The 19,090-nt window shown below is 44.1% G+C and overlaps 1 protein-coding gene across 2 annotated transcripts in view; it reads right to left on the bottom strand.

Annotated features, from left to right (window-relative positions):
• The window catches only part of HSD17B1 (hydroxysteroid 17-beta dehydrogenase 1), a 132,847-nt gene that overhangs the window by 39,458 nt on the left and 74,299 nt on the right, over window positions 1-19,090 (bottom strand). Inside the window, exon 2 of one of the 2 annotated variants that reach the window (XM_078641406.1) lies at window positions 12,714-12,875. The exons of the other annotated variant lie outside the window; for it this stretch is intronic. Within the exon in view, the coding sequence (XP_078497532.1) occupies window positions 12,714-12,875 (162 nt within the window). The remainder of the gene's footprint in view (window positions 1-12,713; window positions 12,876-19,090) is intronic. 2 annotated transcript variants of the gene reach the window in all.

The raw sequence follows: 19,090 nt of genomic DNA on the forward strand, positions 1-19,090 counted from the left end.
CTTCCATGAAGCATGGACACATTGCTTTTGTCCTTCAACTGCTCACTTTTCAGGTGCAACTTTTTAGGTTTTACCTATGACACTGCATGTGCTGTCGGTTGCAAGACATATTGTTTTCTTAGAGTGAGCCTGCCTATTGCTTAACATTGGTTGGCTTCATTGCCACTCTTATTTGCTTGCTTGTTATTCATTATCTATGCAGGCTTTCCTTCAGCGTCTTGTGTTTATCCCAGCTGTAGAGCACCATCTGATACCTACATGAAGGATCACTTACCCCATACTCATCCTGATGGCTGGGCGCAGCCAAAGGGATGAATAAAGGGTAGTGGGATCACTTGGGGTGCATTCTCGTTCACAGGAAGTGGTGTCTAATGTCCCTCTGTGCGTTTTGTGAATCAATCATGTTATACTGCCCCTGGAGCATGGTCACATTACTATGTCCTTCCATTTCTTGCTTTTTCAGGTGCTTCTTTTTTCTTTTTGTTTATGCACTCTATACACCTTTGTTTTTGCACTGCATTCCTCATGTGCTTCTCTTCACCCTTCCACCACAGTCCCTGTTCCTCTCTTTCGCCAGAATGCTTTTCCCCCACTCCCATTGTGTTGCTTTCTCCCCACCTTGCTTACCTCTACCCAGGCCCTGTGTTGCGTCTGTCTCTCATCCCTGTGTTTCCCCTCCCCCCCCATTCTCAGCCCCCTTTTGCTTCTGCTCCTGTGAAGTTTCCACCTCACTGGCTTTAAAAACCCACCCCTCATCTAGCCCCATGTTGCTTCTGCCCCTCGCCGTTCATGTTGCTGACGCCCCTACACTGCACTCCACTAGTTAATGCTGCCATTTAGCCCAAACCTGCTTTAAAAAAAAGAATGTTTTACCACATGTTTTTTCTTTTTAGTTATTCATGCAGCTGAGATCAGTAACTAAAAAAAAAAAGCCGGCTGTGTCAATTTGTGGGCACATGCATGCAATTGTGGTGTGTAAGCTAGTGCCGAGATGCCCAAGGGCCTTTGTTCGCGCTCTATAAATGTTGTAAAATAAATAAATAAATAAATAAGCCTAAAAAGTAACGCGGCCGACCGCATCAAACTTTAAAAAAAAAAAGCATTATTCAGCATTGGGGATACTGTGCTTCATGGCTAAAACCATAGGCAAAGCCAATATGTCCCAAAGGTGAGATCTATTAGGTTTTTCTATGCTTGTTTCTATTTATCTAAGCACTCCACAAGAGTGCATGTTTTTTGCGGCTATCTCGCTCATGTACTTCTCTGCCTCAACCTGATGCACTCTGATGTTCCTCTCTCTTGCCTGTGTGCTTCTTCTCCGCATCCCATGTTGTTTTCGTCTGCATCTCCCTGCCGGCCCATGATGCTCTCTTTCATTTGTTGGCTGCCCCCAAAGCTCCAGTTTTCTCTCTCTCTCTCATTTGCTTTACCCCACATGCATCTTCTATGTTGATACATCCCACCCATAACCTCCATTTTGCTTCCGCTCACCCTTGTGTAACTTTCACACCTCCACCCATGTCCCCCTGTATTGCTTCTGCCCCCCAGTTCACTGTGTTGCTTCTGTCCCCCTGGCCTCCTTTGTTGCGGCGGACCCTTGTTGATTCTGTACCCCCATGTTGCTTCCCACTGGCCCGCTTTAAAAACAAGCATTTGCAATGCAATAGGTCTCGAATTAGTGAGCTATTGGTGTTGCAAATATTAATGTTTATTAAATTGCAATTATTTCTTCAAAAAATATACTACCAGTAGCATAAGAAATAAATGGAAAGGCATGAAGCAACGAAAGGTTGCTGGACCATAGGCTGTTACTAGGTGTTCCTGTGGAGTTGTAAATGCACCTCTATTACCCTTATAGGGTACTGCACCCTTAATGCAATTTTAAAGAGGAAGTCAGCATTAAGGTTGTAGCACCTTATGTGGCCAATAGAGTCCCTTTTCAACTCCACAGGGACATCTAGTAACAGTCTGTGGTGCTGCACCCTTTTGTGCACTAAACCTTGGCAGTGGAACTTGCAAACATTTAGAGGATCTGAAGTGACGTGGATGCCCTTTCAGCAGACCCCCAAAAAAAGTATTGGAAACCAGACGAGTGGCGTTTGTGAAGCGGGCACGGTGCTGCGTTATAAAAAGCCACATATCTCCACAAGCTCCATGGTAAGATAATAAACAATTAAAACCAGATGCGTGGCATTGGTGAAGCGGGCGCAGTGCTGCTATAAAATAAAGCTGGGCAGGTTCCAGAAACCTGCAGTTCCATGGTGGGGTCAAAAAATTGATATTAAACAAACACAGCATTCCACGCTGAATAAAAAGATAATAAAAAAAAGGATTTAGGCGAGCCGTGCAGCTATAAGAAAGGCAGGCGGCCTCCACTGTTCAAGATCAAACGCGGCATGCCAGTCTGCTTACAAAAGTTTAGCAAGCCATGCATAAGAAAACTAAAGACAGGCGGCCGCCATTCTTAAAGGTGAAGCGCGGTGTGATGCTCTGCTTTGCTCTGATAAAGTATTTACAAAAATAGCGCTCATAAACTGTAAATAATACATCCTGAATAATAACACGTAACATGGACTGTTGTTATGGGAGGGGTAACATAATATAAGCGGGCAACACCCCCACCCCCTCATGGAGGCACCGCCCATTGAGGTCAGCACTGTACAATGTGTAGAAACATGGACAGCCCTTGTTATAAAATTAAAGTGCTGCAAACTGCAAGAACTGCAGAGGGTTAACTAAGTTGCAGCTGATGCTAAATTATTATTTCACGTAATATATACCATCTCACATGCAAATAAAGTGATCTCTACATTTTTCCACACTTAGATTACGTTATATATCAAAAAGCACTCTCTTGCTATATTCCTAAAATTGTGTATGAAAATTGACTTAAAACTATCAATTGTTTTTCTCTCCTTTTTTTCTATCAAATTTCCCTCTCCTTACCATGCTTCCTCTGCATGCACGCCTTCTCTCTCTGAGGATAGCCTACTGAAAGCACATGACTGCCAGTTTTATTCTCTACTATTATATCTCTGTAAAATGCCCACAAGTAATTTCATAGAACACAACATCCCCTTCTTTGAAACAAGTTCCCTGCAACCTAACAGTATCTATTCTCCTCTAGCCTATTTTTGGAAATGTTCCCTTTCTGTAGGGTCACTCTAAATTGTTTTGGGCTTTTTGCTGAACCATAGAACTCTGGGCACTTCATCAATGCTAACCAGTGGTAAAGTACCTATACACCTCCTTTCAACATGGTAAAATTGGTATAGTCCTCATTGGCATTTTTCACTTATATTACATCCCTAATATGTGGTATCCATTGTGTCTATGGCCTGGAAATTAAATGTCACAAATGGGCTACATACAGCAATCATGTTGTCACCCACTACAGTGACAGAGGACATTATGTCTCCAGACCTACCACTGCAGCTTGTCTGTTAATTTATAAACTGCCAATTTGACCCATCAAAATAATCCCTCTTGACAGTCTCAAAACTTTCATTTAAATATTAGGAAGTCACCCATGGTTATGCCCTATTGCCCATAGAGTAGGTTGCATGGTAATTAACATTAGGACATGTACATGTAAATGTTTGACATTCCACAGGTCCTTACAATGAAAATGCATAAAAGCTATTTTTACTGTAGCAAGGCTATCTGCTACATAAGAAATGTAGTCTTTTATAATAACACCTTATAATGATATTTTTGGATAGGGAACAGCTACAGAAATATTTGAAGGCTCCTTTTAACAGTTGAACAAAGTCCAATTTAAAAGTAAAGTTGAGTTCTCCTGGTGCTGCCCTGCACTCCCCCTCACGCTCCTTGCTGCGGGTCCTTCTCCCCCCGCCCCTCCTGCTGTGGCTTGGTCTGGGTCCCGTCGCTAGCGCAGAGCTCTCGGGCCTCGGTGGATCTTGTGGGCGTGTCAACGCCGGGGCCTGGATTTTGGGTCTCGGCGGGGTGAGTGGCAGGCTAGTGAGAGGGCCCCGGCTTAACACCCTGGAGCTGCGGTGGCGCTGGTTCCCGTCGGGTGCTCTGGCTCTCCTCCTCCTGCCCCCTCCTGAGTACACATCGGCCAAACTGGACGGCAGCCCACCCCTGGATGGACACACAAGCGCGTGATTGCGCTGCCTTGCCCTCCTCGATCCCTGATGCTGCTGTACCGATGGCGCGGTGAGCTCTGGGCCCTTGACACACTGCCGCTGCCTGGCGTTCATTATTGACTTTGGTTCCAGCATACCTGCGCACCATCTTTATCATAATACACGCAATCATAATGCGCCCTGCACTCCCTGCATTGAGCCGTTTGCCTGCCTGACGTTCTGAGGGCGCAGAGGTCTTTGATCTCCCTAGTGCTCAGCCCGGCACATGAAACAGGTCTAGTGAGCCCTTGTTTTTTCCCATTCTACTGTGGATGCCTGCCTGGTCTCCAGTTGCTGCCTGGTGTTGTATCTGACGCTGTTTCGACCTGGCCGACATTTCTGGAGTCTGCTACCCAGCGCCTTAACTGTGTACCACTCACCCGCTCGCCTTTCACCTTGTTGCCCTCTGGAATTGTTGTGATTGTTGGTCTGCTGGTCCATAATCACGTCTCTTTCCGCTCCTCTTGCAATGGGGAAGAAGGACCCTAGGCAGAGTAAGCTGCAGTTTGACAAGGCTTCCGGGCATGCTTCCGATGTCCCTCCAGACCTGCCTGGTGGGGCTTCGGGCCAAAACGACTCCAGGGACCCTGCCTCCCTTGCGACAGCCATGTTAGCTGAGATGAGGGCCAGATTTAAAGGATGGTCGTTTTGATGACCTGGACAAGAAACTGGCTGACATCGGCACCAAAATTCAAGCACATGATCGACGGCTTGATGTCGTGGAGGCGAGGGTCTCCGACGTTGAGGACGGCGCATCAACCTCCCTGAAAAGACTTGACAGAGTGGAAAAGATCCTCAAAGAAGTAGCTATCAAAAACGAAGATTTGGAAGCTCGCAGCCGCCATAATAACATCCGTATCATCGGCGTACCGGAGACGACGGCCACTTGGCGTATGGACACCTTTGTGGAAAAGCTGCTTACGGATCTGTTTGGCAGGGAGACCTTCACGCAGGGCTTCGTAGTTGACGCGCTCACAGGTCACTGGGTCCCCGACCTCGACCGGGCCTCCCTTCGCGACCCATCAATGCAAGACTTATGAACTTCAGAGACAGGGATGCTGCTCTGCGATCGACCCACGACATGGGAGATGTCCAGTGGCAGGGCAGTAAGTTGGCTTTCTTCCCTGATTTTACCATCATGGTTCAGGAGGCGAGGCCTAAATATCAGGGAGTCAAGGCTGCCCTGAAGAATTTGGGACTTAGGTACGGCATGTTATATCCGGCTAGATTGAGGGTGGATGTGGACGGAAGGCCTCGCATATTTGACACCCCGACGGAGGCTCAGGAGTTTTGCCAGAACTATAAGAGAAACCACTCTAGATCTCCTGCTGTGCCGCACCCGGCCTCTCCCTCGCAGGGTGGCTCACAGGACAGTGTTGAACTTTTCTCCCAACCCGGGATTGGTTGACCGATCCTATATGTGGTTTGCTTTATTCTGATGCACTCTACTCATGCTCCTTTGTTCCTTCTTTTTTATCTCTCCTACATGCAGTTATGGTTCTTTATATTGCCCGACCGGCGTGGCGTTGTCACGCCCTATGGTGTATACCACAATATTTTTTTCTAATATGTTTTTTCTGCTATGTGCTGCTTTGATTCCTAAAATTAGTATATTATGTTGGCTGCACAAGCATTTGGTTCACAAGGACAGGGTTCGCCTCTTATGTGTTAATAGGAGGCTGGGTGGTGGGCGGAAGGGGGATTTTTTGTTTAGTTTTCATGGTTTTTGCTGTATTATTGATCAAGGTGCTAGTTGGCGGCGTGTGATAGACATGCATCAGGGTGCAATTAAGGTACCAACTCCTCCATGGTTAAGCTAGGACAAAAGCCCGGTCCTTCCGGGCTTTCTTTGATGTCATGGAATGTCAGGGGATTAAATAACACTAGGAAACGCAGACAGGTCCTCAACTATGTCGCCAGGCACCACGTCGATATAGTGTTTCTTCAGGAAACACATCTGTCTGGTGCAGACCGCACTCCTGTGGCTTTGAGCTGGGGATCCCATAGATACTTTTCTAATTTTAGTTGTTACGCCAGGGGGGTGGCAATTTTAATACACAAGCGAGTCCCTTTTTCACTGCAAAAAACTATGATTGATACTGATGGATGTACACTGATCATCACTGGTTCACTGATGGGGCACAAGATTTAGTTTGTAGGGGTTTACGGCCCTAAAACAGATTCCCCATCCTTCTTTCACGACCTCCAGGTCCGGCTCTTGTCACTTGACCCCGGGCTCTTGATACTCAGGGGAGATTTCAATTTATTGTGAGACCCATCCAGAGACAGTACTTCCCTTTCTCCTGACACCAAGCCCCGTGCCCGGCAGGTCCTCAGAGACATATGCACCCACTTTTCTTTGATAGATGTCGAGCCTCGGCTCCATTCTACCCTTCCAAACTTCACATACTACTCAGGTTTTCACAACACGTGGACCAGGATAGATTATTGGTTGGTATCTCCGGGGGTGGTGGGCTGGCTGGACAGTATACTCACCCTTCCCCGCACACTCTCAGATCATTCTCCTGTCATACTCCGACTGAACGTACCTAGACCGGGTGGTTACGAGCGACAATGGGGCTTCCCTGGAAGCGTATTACTAGATCAAGTTTTCTCCGAGGAGGTTCGGCTTGCAATTGAAGAATATTTTTAACTTAACACCGGGACAGTCGACACTTGGACGGTCCTCTGGGAGGGATTTAAGGCCTATATCAGAGGAGTCTGTATTGCCAAACATGCAGGGGTTTCTCGGGATCTCCGCTCGACGCTGAGTCGTATTGAGAGGGACATTGCGGCCTATGACCGAGAACTATTTATCTCGGCCTCTGATTCGGGTGAGGCAAAGAGCCTGGCCCTGCTGCTTGAATTTAGAGAAGCGGCTGAATGTGAGCTACTATTCCTTAATAGGCAATACTCCGCGCGACGCTATGGCGAGGGTGAGAGACCTGGAAGAATACTAGCTCACACCTTACGCCCCCCACGTGACTCTGCCTACATCACGGCAATTGCTGGGCCACAGGACGACCTACTACATTCTACCCCGGAAATCTGCGATCATTTCCTTTCCTACTACAAAACGTTGTATTCTTCCAAGATCACTGGAGATCTGCGTGAACAGGGGGAATATTTATCTGAAATAGCACTGGTATATCTAGAAAGATATATGCAAGACTTTTTATCTGTCCCCATTTGACAGGACAGCATAATTGAAGCCATTGATGCACTTCGGGGCTCCTCTGCACCCGGACTAGACGGCTTTTCAGCCGATTTCTATAAGGCATACAAGGATATTTTAGTCCAGAGACTGGTTGAAGTCTATGTGGAATCACTTGAGGCAAGCACACTTCCCCTGACGTTTAGAGAAGCGGTTATTATTCTCCTTCCCAAACCCGAAGAGACCCCTCACTGTGTAGCTCCTACAGGCCGTTATCATTGTTAAACACCGATTATAAAATATTGGCCAAGGTCATTGCAATACAATTGTCATTACTTATGGAATCCATTATTGCACCGGCGCAATCTGGCTTTGTCCCTCATAGGTCCACCTCCCTAAATCTTCGTACCTTATTCACGGTACTACATAGGATTGACTCTGCCACACCAGCTGCCGCTATCCTTTTGGATGCTGAAAAAGTATTTGACTCTCTTGAGTGGCCCTTTTTTTGTCTGTAATGCGGCGCATGGGTATGCCAGAATGCTTTGTCTCCACGGTGGTGCTGTTATACACTGAACCCACCGCCAGGCTGCGCCTCAACAGTACCCTCTCCGAGCCCTTCACCCTATCCCGCGGTACTAGACAAGGGTGCCCTTTGTCTCCATTGCTATTTATTCTAGCAATGGATCCTTTAGTTCGCCACGTCCAGGAAAAACATTTACAACGCCGTCTCCAGTTTCGTACAGGCCCCCTTCTGGTTTTGCTTTATGCGGACAATACTATTTTATATGTTAGAATGCCCCACTTGAATTTGGAACCCTTCATATTGGAAATTGTACAGTTCCGCTAATTTTCCGGGCTCAGCATTAACTGGCATAAGTCGGTCATCTTTCCGCTCACAACTGGCACGACCGCCTGGCCTTGTGAGTTCCCACTTGAATGGTGCAATGACGCAATTAAGTATCTTGGGGTCTATGTTCATCTTGATACTGCCACCATGATCAGACTGAACTACTGCAGGGCTGTTGGATCCCTGGAATCACAAATCACGAAATGGCTGCGTCTGCCTTTATCAATGGCAGGTAGAGTTGCCATAATTAAAATGGTCGTTCTCCCTCGGTTTTTGTACCTTTTGAATAACATCCCCATACCTCTTACTAAAGCCTTTTTTACGCAGTTGCGTAAATTATTATTGCATATTGTCTGGGCAGACAAGACGCCTCGGGTTCGTTGGCAGACCTTGACTTTGCCATATGAGAGGGGGGGCTTCGGGGTTCCTGATTTGCATTTGTACTACCTAATAGCACAATGTTGTTATGCACACGTCTGGTTTCACCCTGACGCCCGCGTCCCATATTCTAAGCCGGAGGCCGATTTGGTACTCCCACGCCCCTGTCTGATATCCTGCCTACTGGATTCCCTCGGGACCCCCGGGATATTCAAACAGTCTCAACCACATCCTGGGCGTGGGTCAAGCTACGCAGATTGCTCGGGCTCGAGATGCTCTATTCTCCTGCACTGCCCCTGCCTAACCCTTCCTTACTTCCAATTACTGGCGAAGTTTTGGTCCAGCGTACGCTGGAAAAGTTTAACATTCGTACAGTGGGCGATCTGTTCCCTGATGGTCACATTTTCTCTGTGTCTGAGGAGGCCCGATTCGCGGATCGTTCCTTTATGGACACTTTTGCCATGAAATGTATGCACTCAATGCTTCGTGCCACTTTCCCTTCAGTTCCTGCAGCCCCTGAACCTACTCCTCCACTGACATTATTAATACAGAGCCCTACTGGCGCACACTTGGTCTCCAAACTATACAAACAGTGTGGGGCGTCCAGACCTGTATCCGACGCTAAGGTGCGTGCGGCCTGGGAAGTGGACTTGGGCAGGCCCATTACTGACGATCAATGTGAATGATCCTGTAGCGCTACCAGGGAGGTCTCGTTAAACAGTAGACACAAGTTACTTCATTTCAAATTCCTTCGTAGGATGTATCACACCCCCGCCCGTTCTCATAGAATTGATCACAATAGACCTCATCATTCTCCGAAATGCTTGGCTCCATTTGCCGATTTTGCACACCTCGCCTGGACCTGCCCCAAGATACACCAGTATTGGTCCCTAGTGCACTCCACACTGGGAGACATACTGTCCATGCAAATATTGCCCACCCCGGAGATCGCGCTGTTAGGCTACGTTGCAAACTTCCCCAAGAAGATCAGGAAGCTGGCAGCTCTGGGCTTCCTGCTGGCCAAGCGCGAAATTGCTCTATTATGAGGCAACAAAAGAACTCCTTCTCTGCAGGCATGGCTCCGTAGTTTAGCTTGTTGCAATGTTAATAGCGAAGAATATTCCACCCTGATTCCCAGTGCCTCCCGCCTTGTAGATATTTGGGGACCATACAGGGACTACATAGCCAAAAAGCGGTCTGAGCAAGACTCGCCGACGTCGAGAGGCATTACTTCCAAAGGTATTGGCTAGGCGTCAGTTCAAGAAGGGGTGTTGGGCCAGTGTTCTGCTGCTTTGCCTATTGCTGATGTCGATGTATTCTTATCGATGACGTTTGATTGCTGCTGTGATTATTGTCTCTATCTATTGCTGAACTTCTATGTTGCACTCCCTGGCTGTATACCCTTGACATTTAATCGTATTGCATCTTCTACTCACAATGTTATATTTAACCATTTTGCACGACAGTCTCTATGCACATGATTTGTTGTCAACAATGCTGCAGATTGCATTGATATGATCAATCTCCTTTACTATGCAAAAACTGAAAATAAAGACTCAAAAAAAAAAGTAAAGTTGAGTTTTGTGACAGAAAAAGGTTCTTTAGAAAAGTTACCTTTTGCCTGCCTAAAGTCTCTGGAAGACTTTAGGTTAGTATTTAACGGTCACCTGACAGCTTGATGGCTCTCCTGTGGTGAGTTGTGAACTGCTCCCAGGTCAGGGACAATGGCCTTGGGTGTGGAGTGGTGTTGTCTTCCCCTTGACAGGATGTCCTTGGGGTTGCACCTAGACCCTTGGTGCACTTCAAAGGTGCGTCCCCTGTCACAGGGGATGCTCACACCTGCATCTGCCTCCCATTATGTTGTTCTAGTCACCCAGGCATCAACGCCAGTGGGAAGGATTGCTGCTCCAGAACTGGTTTAGAGCGACCATTGGGGTGTGGCTGTGAGCATCATCTTTGAAATTAGAGTGTCAAATTCTGATTGAATTTCACTTCCTGCATGACAAGTCTGCTGAGGTTTTATGTATAACATGTGAGGTGCACTTCAAAGTAGAGAAACAGAATGCCAAAGCAAACAATGAAAAACAGAACGACCGACCAAGGTTAGCTCAACCAAGACAATTGTACCATCAATAATCATAGATTGGTGCAACACACTTCCCGCACCCTTCGTCCCAAGGTGCAAAGTAAATCAAAATGTTCAGCAGAAGATGGAAGGTACACTTGTTGAAAGTAGACACACGCACTTTTAATCCAGTAATATTTCTTTCTTTTATTCAGATAATCTTTAACAACCAAGGCACACAGCCAACGCGTTTCGTTCCGAACAGGAACTTCGTCAGGGCTCTACTAAAATTGGACCAAGAGGCGATGAAAAAATCCAAAGGAAGTACAGACGGAAAGTTCCAAGAAGCACAATATGCAATGTCAATAATAATGACAGTGATCTAATTCATTTATAGGAGAACTAGCCCAAAAAATTTTGAATATACAGAATCTGCGTGGAGCTTCGTCTCATCTCTTCAACCGAAATGGAGTCAATCAAGGTATATAGCCTAAAACTGCTCGGTGTACACACTAGCAATAATGTGTCAATATCATCAATTGCCGGTGCAAAAATACAAGAATATATCGTTTGACGCAAAAAGGTGTCGGTATATAATTTTCTCCGATGAAGATATACACATACAATAGTAGAACTAGTGAGATGAGACGGGTAACAAGTATCGCTCTAATCCATACGTGTCAGGACAGAACTTCGTGAAGAACGACGACTCCTGGCATGGTAGCTGGAAGAACCCGACCCAAAGCACTTTGTGTCTATCCACTCTCTGGTTTCTGAAATTTTGTTTTGATTTTGCAAGACTTCTGTCTCTAAGTTTGGTGGGGGTTCAAGGAATGCCTAAACTGGATTTTGGTTTTCGATGTGGGAGGATAGTAGGATTACCATAGTACACTCCCTAAAGGAGACACCCTAGCCCTCAGATCCCAGGTTTAGTGTGGCCGGAGACTACTGCCATCTTGAAAATGCCAAAGGGGTTAGGTTTCGCCTCGGGAACCTTGCCTCATTAGTTATAGAGTCTCCAGGGTTAATTACCACCCACAAGCTTGTGCCAGGAATAAATGTGGTACCTTCAGGCACCCACTTCAGAACACTCCTAGGCCTGTAGAAGATAAGAAGCCTACTGAACCTGCTGTCTGAGCCCTGAGAAGAGCCTAGAGGACTGGAACTAATCTTTCACTTAAGTAGTGCGCTCCAAGGGCCATACGGTTGACCTCCTGTTAAAGTTGTAGGGACAAAACAACTTACAAGGGGAATTTTCTGAAACTATCCAGCTGACCAGTAGCAAGAGGACCTGGACTGGACTCTGCTGTTGGGCTCCCTGCCTGTCACCCTGTGAGTCTCTAAGCGTCTCACCTAAGGTCCTGGGGGGGTTTAGAAGCATAGTCCTGTGATGCATTAAAGGACTAAAGTCAGAAGGTAATATATTTGACCAGGATGAAGTGGTTAATGTGTCCGACCTGCTCCATCGCGGTCAGAGTCAAATTACACCTAGGTCCAGTTCTACTGTGACCATTAACTGTCACTGGCACTTTGGGCTTCTTGGCGCTACTTCAACTTAAAATTAAAAAAATGTATATCTCCTTTTCCTCTTATTGGATTATAGTAATTTTTGTTTGTTACATTTTCTAATTCTTTTGGGATTTTTATTGTTTTGCATTTTGACTTTTACACTGTTTTAGCACTTTATACATTGCCTCTAAGTTAAGCCTGTCTGCTGTGTGCCATAGCTACCCGGGGGTTGAGGTCAGCACAATTTAGAGACTTTAGGAGTTCACCCTAACAAGGATTGTGATTCTTATTTGTGGTAAATACTTGCCCCCTCAACTGACATCCCAATTTCTCATCACCCCACCACCCTTCCGCATGAACTCACATACCTACCAAAAATTATCGCTCCTAACTGCTATTAATTTATTCAGCCACAAAAGACTGCAATAGATGTGTGGAATTGTTTCCTTGATAGCTCAATGACCACCAATGACCAACAATAACCAATAACCATTAATGATATCCCTGTCTTATGTTACTCCCCACAAAATGCTTCAATGCCTCTTCGGAGCTAGTAAGTGCTATGTAAATATAAGTACAATACAATCAAATGTAAAACGATGCTCTTACCTAGCACATCTACTCGTTGCTCCTTGATTTTCCCCACTGCCGCCAACACTGACTGCTGATCCGCGACGTCCATCTGCAGAATCTCCAGGGTGCTGGAGTGACAGTCCCGGACACACTCCAGGAGGCGCTGCTTCTTGGACAGGTTCCGCATTGTGGCGTAGACTGGCTCAAGGAGGCAAGAAGGTGGACAGACAAACCAATGGGTCAGCCAGGGCTCCAGAAAAGATTTTAAAATGGGACAATTTTACCACCTACTTGTGAAAGTTGGGAGAAAAGGCCACTGCTATCAGCTTATCTTTGATGCAGCGCAGGCTGTAGAATGGGTCAGACTGTATAAGGGGTCAGCCTCCTTTCTAGACATCACTCCCTCATGCAGTGATTGTGTCTCTTTACACCAAAGAGCATAATATGTGTTCTTCCATTCCATGAAAGAGCTAGACAGTTAGGTATCTGCATAACAAATTAGAGGAGTGTATAAAACAGCTCCATCACCCTTCCTGTTGTATCACATTTATTGTATCGAAAATAATTGCCAACTAACCAACCACATAATTCCACCTCAGCTCAGAGTGATCTCCTAGTGATACTCGGGAAAAATCTACAGTGCTATAACACAAGTGAAGCATAGGGTGTGGGGAGAAAGGATGCTTAACATTTACACCTACATTTTATGTGCATCATTGGCACATGGACCATGCTTGCACAAATGGCACATTGATCCTCTTGAATGCATATTGACAGCAGATTGCTGTCATCTCCCAGTGACTGGATAGTTGGTCGTTGTGACTGAAGCTGACACCTTGAAATGGTGACTTTTATAGATACTACAACGTCACTGAAAAGGCCGACACCTCATTCTTGCCCGCAAACTTGTGGAACATGTGAGTCTGGCTTTTACTCAGAGTACAATCTACCAATTCTGCATATAATGTGTAATTAGTATTTTTTTTAGCGAAGTATGGGCCATGTGTATGAAGCAAATTCGCATTCGCAAAGGCCGAAATTTTGTGATTCCTTAAATGCAATGTATGAAGCCAAAAAAATTTGCAAAATGCCTTTAAGGAATCGCAAATTACCACCAACTTCTAGTTGGCGGTAAGTTGCGATTTCCTTGAAAAATGCACATTTCAGCATTTTTCAAAGTGCCATGTGACGCACATACATGCCCTTAGGGCATGTATGGGCGCCACATGTGCACCCATGCATATTTCAGGGGTGCAACAGGGTGTCCTTTGGACACCCCTGCATCCTTGAAATTATTCTCAATTTGCGATTTTCAAATTGCAAATTGCAAAATTGAGAATACCTTGCCCATAGAAATGAATGGGAAAGTATTCCTTAATTGCGATTCACAATTTGCTAATCGGAATTAAGGAATACTAAGAATTCGCAAAAAAAAAGCGAATTTGTACATACATACCAATTTGCGATTCTGAAATAGCGATTTCTTAAAAATAGCTATTTCAGAATCGCAAATCTGTACCTTCATACATATGGCCCTATATGACTAACATCAAATCTAAATGATGCACAATTGATTCTGTTTTCTGGCCCTTTGTCAGATTTTTATTTCAAGAAACTTCAACTTTGTAATGAACAGTTCTTTTTACCTTGATTCACCCCAGTGTGTTTTTCATTCCAAGATAAACACTTTTTCTTCCAGTTAGTTTCAGTCCAACACATTGATGTTCATCGTTAATGGACCGTTTATTTATAGGTTTATGACTCACAGAGATCTTTCATTCAGAGACGTTTTTGTTCAAAGTTAGCTTCACATTAAACTGCACGAACCTTTTCCAAGTTTTTAAGTGCCTTTAAACACAATAACCACATTGTGTAATAGCATTATTGACTGATTAAGTGCACTTATATTGCGCCGTAACAATACCCTTTCTGGGTACTGGATAGTTCTCTTAAGACACTGGTCATAAAAATGGGGTGCTATAGGGAAAAGATTTGGGTAAAGTGCTGGTTGGGCCCACAAGCGCTATTTAATGGCCCGGGTTTTACTTTTCATCATCAGCCTTTGACTATGAGCAACAGAGATAAAGGTAGAAAAGGGGGAAAGAAGGAGGAAGAAGAAAATGAAAAAACAGAGACAAAGTATGCTGACCCCTTCAAAAAGCCAATAAACCCACTTTTTATACTTTGGTGTTCTGACCCTTTGACAAAGTACATAGGTCTGCCTTACTTAAAATGACACCCTTTATATTGTAACATCACATAGTCAGTCATATGCTCCCGCAAGTTGTAGTTACTTTAGGGCACGAGCTATAGTTACTTGAGTTAACTATAACTGATGAATTTCAATGGTTAGTTTAAAACATTATGTTTTAGCTTTTTCACATCATCATCATCATACTTTATACGATTAATACAAAATTAATCATAAAAGTTTAAATGTACATCACAGATAATAGCTATAAAAAACAGTTAAAACAATTAATTTATCCATCAAATGTGTAATTACTTGGTTCTCAGAGAAAAACATAAAAAGGAGGCAACACTGTAACAAGTTAGAGGGTCAGGCAGCATTTGTAAAAAATATAAGGCCGGGCGACATTGTCTAAAATTGTGTTTGCGCATAATTGGAATTAAAAATATCTCGATGATTACAATAAAATTTACAAAAGAAGAAAATGTGCAAATCAGTTTGGCACGAGGAACCATCACATGGGCAGCATGGGAGATCATTAATAGGATAGGTTCCAGCAGGAAAGCCCCACATACACGTAATATAATTAAGGCGAAACCGTAACAAAATAAATCTGTGCCGGGGGTTGTTACAAATTACAGATAAGATGGTACCCCCTCACTCTGCATTGGGCCAACAAGATACTCTCTGACTAGATTTCCTATTCTGAACGGTTATTTTCACATCATTCGCAAATTTTAAAAAGTGGGCTTTTAGAACTTTTTTCGAAATAGATACACAACTTTCTGGTGATTCATATAAACTCCCTAGATCTAAAGTATGTAGAGTATTTTTAACATACATGAATCACTGGATGTTCTGTGTTAATTCTAGAGATAAACAATCCATGATAATTTGTTGAGTAAGAATCACAGTGTTTCTTCGTCATATTGAATGCCATGGAGGATAGGTGCTACATTTATTTGATCGGTGATATAGGGGATATTCAGCTCATGATGTAAATTAAAATTGGGGCAACTGATGGGGAGGCTCATCATTGATTTCCATAAAGAATCCTCTGTTGTTTGTATCACCTCTACGTTGGCGTATCCCCATACACCAGCACCGTAGGCAGCTACTGCACTAGATTTGGCCTGTAAACCTTTTTTATGATATCTAGATGTCATGTGCCCAGCTTTTTAGAGAACGAATGGATGCCATTTATGCTCTTTTCAAGCATGATCCCTCGATTTGCCACCATGCTAAATGAGGATGATCTATAGTCAAAAGACACCCCTAGATAAGAGAACAACTCTGCCTGCACCACTTTGCGATCAGAGATAAAGGGGGGTTCTTCACCTTTTTGCCTGCAATTAAAATAAATGACTTAGATTAATTTGTTTGTAAGTCCAAACTTTGCATGAATTTGACATAGGTGTCTAGCAATTTCTGGAGGAACCTTCCCCTAGGTGCAAATATAACTGAATCGTCTGCGTACATTAAAATTGGGATACGCATGTTGTTTATTCTAGGGACATCTATAGCTGATTCAAGCAATTGAGACTCTACACCATTTGTATATAAAGAAAACAAAAAGGGGCGAGAGCGCACCCTTGGCGAACTCCACTAGAAATTGAAAACCATCTTGTGACTCACCCTGCTGGCTGCCCATACCTTACACACGCTTTGGCCTTTGAATACAGTTGTCTTATACGAGTAATTATTTCATGATCTACCCCCATTTCCTTCATGGTCCTCCAAAGATGGGAATGGGTTATGCAGTCAAAAGCTGTGCTAAGGTCCACGAAGGCCATGTATAAATTACCTTGCTTAGTGTTGGTTAACTTTGCTATGAGTAGACCCAGGTTAAGATATTGGTCTTGGGTGCCTCTACCTTTTTAAAAGCCATATTGGGCAGAGGTCGGGATGTTATTTGTCAGTGTCCAAGCCTCCATTCTGTGTAATAGCACTCTGTCCATAAGTTTTCCCGTGCTATCAAGGAGGGAGATTTTCCTTTTTTATAAATGGGTATTAAAATTTCTTCATGCCAAGAAGTAGTTGGGCCCTCTTTGGCTATGGCATTGAATACATTATTGAGCATGGTTCCCCAAAGGTCAGAGCAATCTATAAACAAGGCTATTGCGGTGCCTTCTAGACCTGGCGCCTTATTACTAGTGCATTGTGCCAAAGCTACGCTTATCTCCAGGTTATTAAAGGTGAGAGCAACGTTAGTTGGGGAGACAGGCTCTTCGCCCAACATCCGGGTACCCTCTCTCTTTCCATTACAGATTTTACTAAAATGCTCCACCCCTGAATCCTCATCCACATGGTTGTCCAGGTTGGGATCTGAACTTGGTTTTCAAAATGGGGCATTGATCGTTGCCCAAAAACCCCTCACATTATTTGTAATAGATGCTTTGAGCAGTTTTTCCCATGCTTCTTCCTTCAGTAACTTTAACCTATTCTTCCTAGCCTTAGAATACCTTAGGCGAGCCTGTTTAAACAGGGATTGGTCTTTTGGCACACACTTAAGGATTTGGATTTGATGTAAATAAGAAAGTGCTTTAGTGCAATTCTGGTCGAACCATTTCTGGCCCTTGTTTTTTTGAAACCCACCGCTCTTTGAGAGATTCTTTTTCTCTTCTAGCCAAATAGCTTCAAAGGCCTCAATAATGGCCTGGGGGTCTGGAATTAGATCTAGACACATCACTATTTCTTTAAGCCTACTAGACACTACCCAGGGGATAAGGACTGCCTTGGCAATGCTCTCCCATTCTTCCTACAATATTGGGTTTTATATGTGAGATGTTAGAACCATGGATGCCTACCCATTGCATATGACAAGCTACAGCTGCATGGTCACTAAAGCCCAATAATTCAACTGTCTTATTACTGAAAACTCCTCCCAATCGTGGAGCTGGTTGAAGTGGAGCGGAAGGTTTCTAGCGGGTGGCCAGTAGATTCCGACAGAGGGTTCATTATCTCCAGGTCTTTTATGATAGTGAGCTTATTTATTACGTTCCCATAATGATTGTGACAAAAATGCACACAACCCCCTCCATCCTCGTCTGTTAGGCCACAGATTGAGGTTAGTGCAAAAGGGCAAGGGTGTACATCAAAATCGCCCATCCACAAAACTGCTGGACCTTTTTTAAAAAAAAATGTTTTATTGCAATCCAGAATTTTTGATACAAACAATTTCATATTGCAGATGAGGTAAGTAGCATATAAATATCCATATTATTTCCGCAGAAGTTAACATACATTTCTGAACATACATTTCTTGAATATAAAAAGCTACAAAGCGCCTGAAAGAACCAACCAAGGGCGACAATGCATAATTAATTTCATATTATTCCTTCATATGATTAATACCTGGTACCCAAATTGACAAGCCTGGCTTCCGTTTCCGTATCCCCTTGAGAGCGCATAAACTATGTTCCGGATTAAAAATAACAAAGCTCTCCAGATTTCAAAGGTTGGGACCTCTTTTTGAAGCCATAAGGCGTTACATAGACGGGCTACCGCCACTGCTATAAAAATTGAATATCTGAATTCAAAAGCTGAACGTCCCTCAATTAGATCTTCCCCTGTGCCCAATAACATCATGGACGGAATGATATTAATTTTAACTCCTGAATTTCCAAGAGGAACTTCTCTATATGGTCCAAAAGTTGAGTCGACTTCCTACACGCATAAAAAAATATGTATATCAGCCACATCTGCCCCACATCTAAAATATTTCCCATCATTAAGCCCCCCCCATTTCATCTTCTTCAATCTAAGAACAAAACATTTTAAAACTATATTTGATCCATATCATACCCCTGCGAAGCTGGATCTTTATTGCACGAGCTAATTAGCCTATTCATATTTTCCTCCACTATAGAGACAACTTTATACATCTCACCCCCAAATAGATTATTATAGAAATTAATCAATAATATGTTATTGCCCTCAACACCTTTAAGGTGTAGCATATTAAAATATTGACAGTCATTGTGAGATGACAGTACTCCAAATCTCAGAGTATTCTTTAGAAATGTCACAATCCCGCCCCTTGCCCTACCAGCATTTGAGGCAATTGCAGGAGTATAATAGGACCTGTAGCCATCTGTATTAACAGAACCCACTGTCCAAGTCTCTTGCAAACAAACTAAGTCAAAGGTGGAAATATACTTTAGCCAATCTGGATCCAACAATTTATGTCCCAAACCTGCAATGTTCCAAACGCTCCAGAACA

The sequence above is a fragment of the Lissotriton helveticus genome, chromosome 5_1, assembly GCF_964261635.1.
Source record: "Lissotriton helveticus chromosome 5_1, aLisHel1.1, whole genome shotgun sequence".
Taxonomy (NCBI): Eukaryota; Metazoa; Chordata; class Amphibia; order Caudata; family Salamandridae; genus Lissotriton; species Lissotriton helveticus.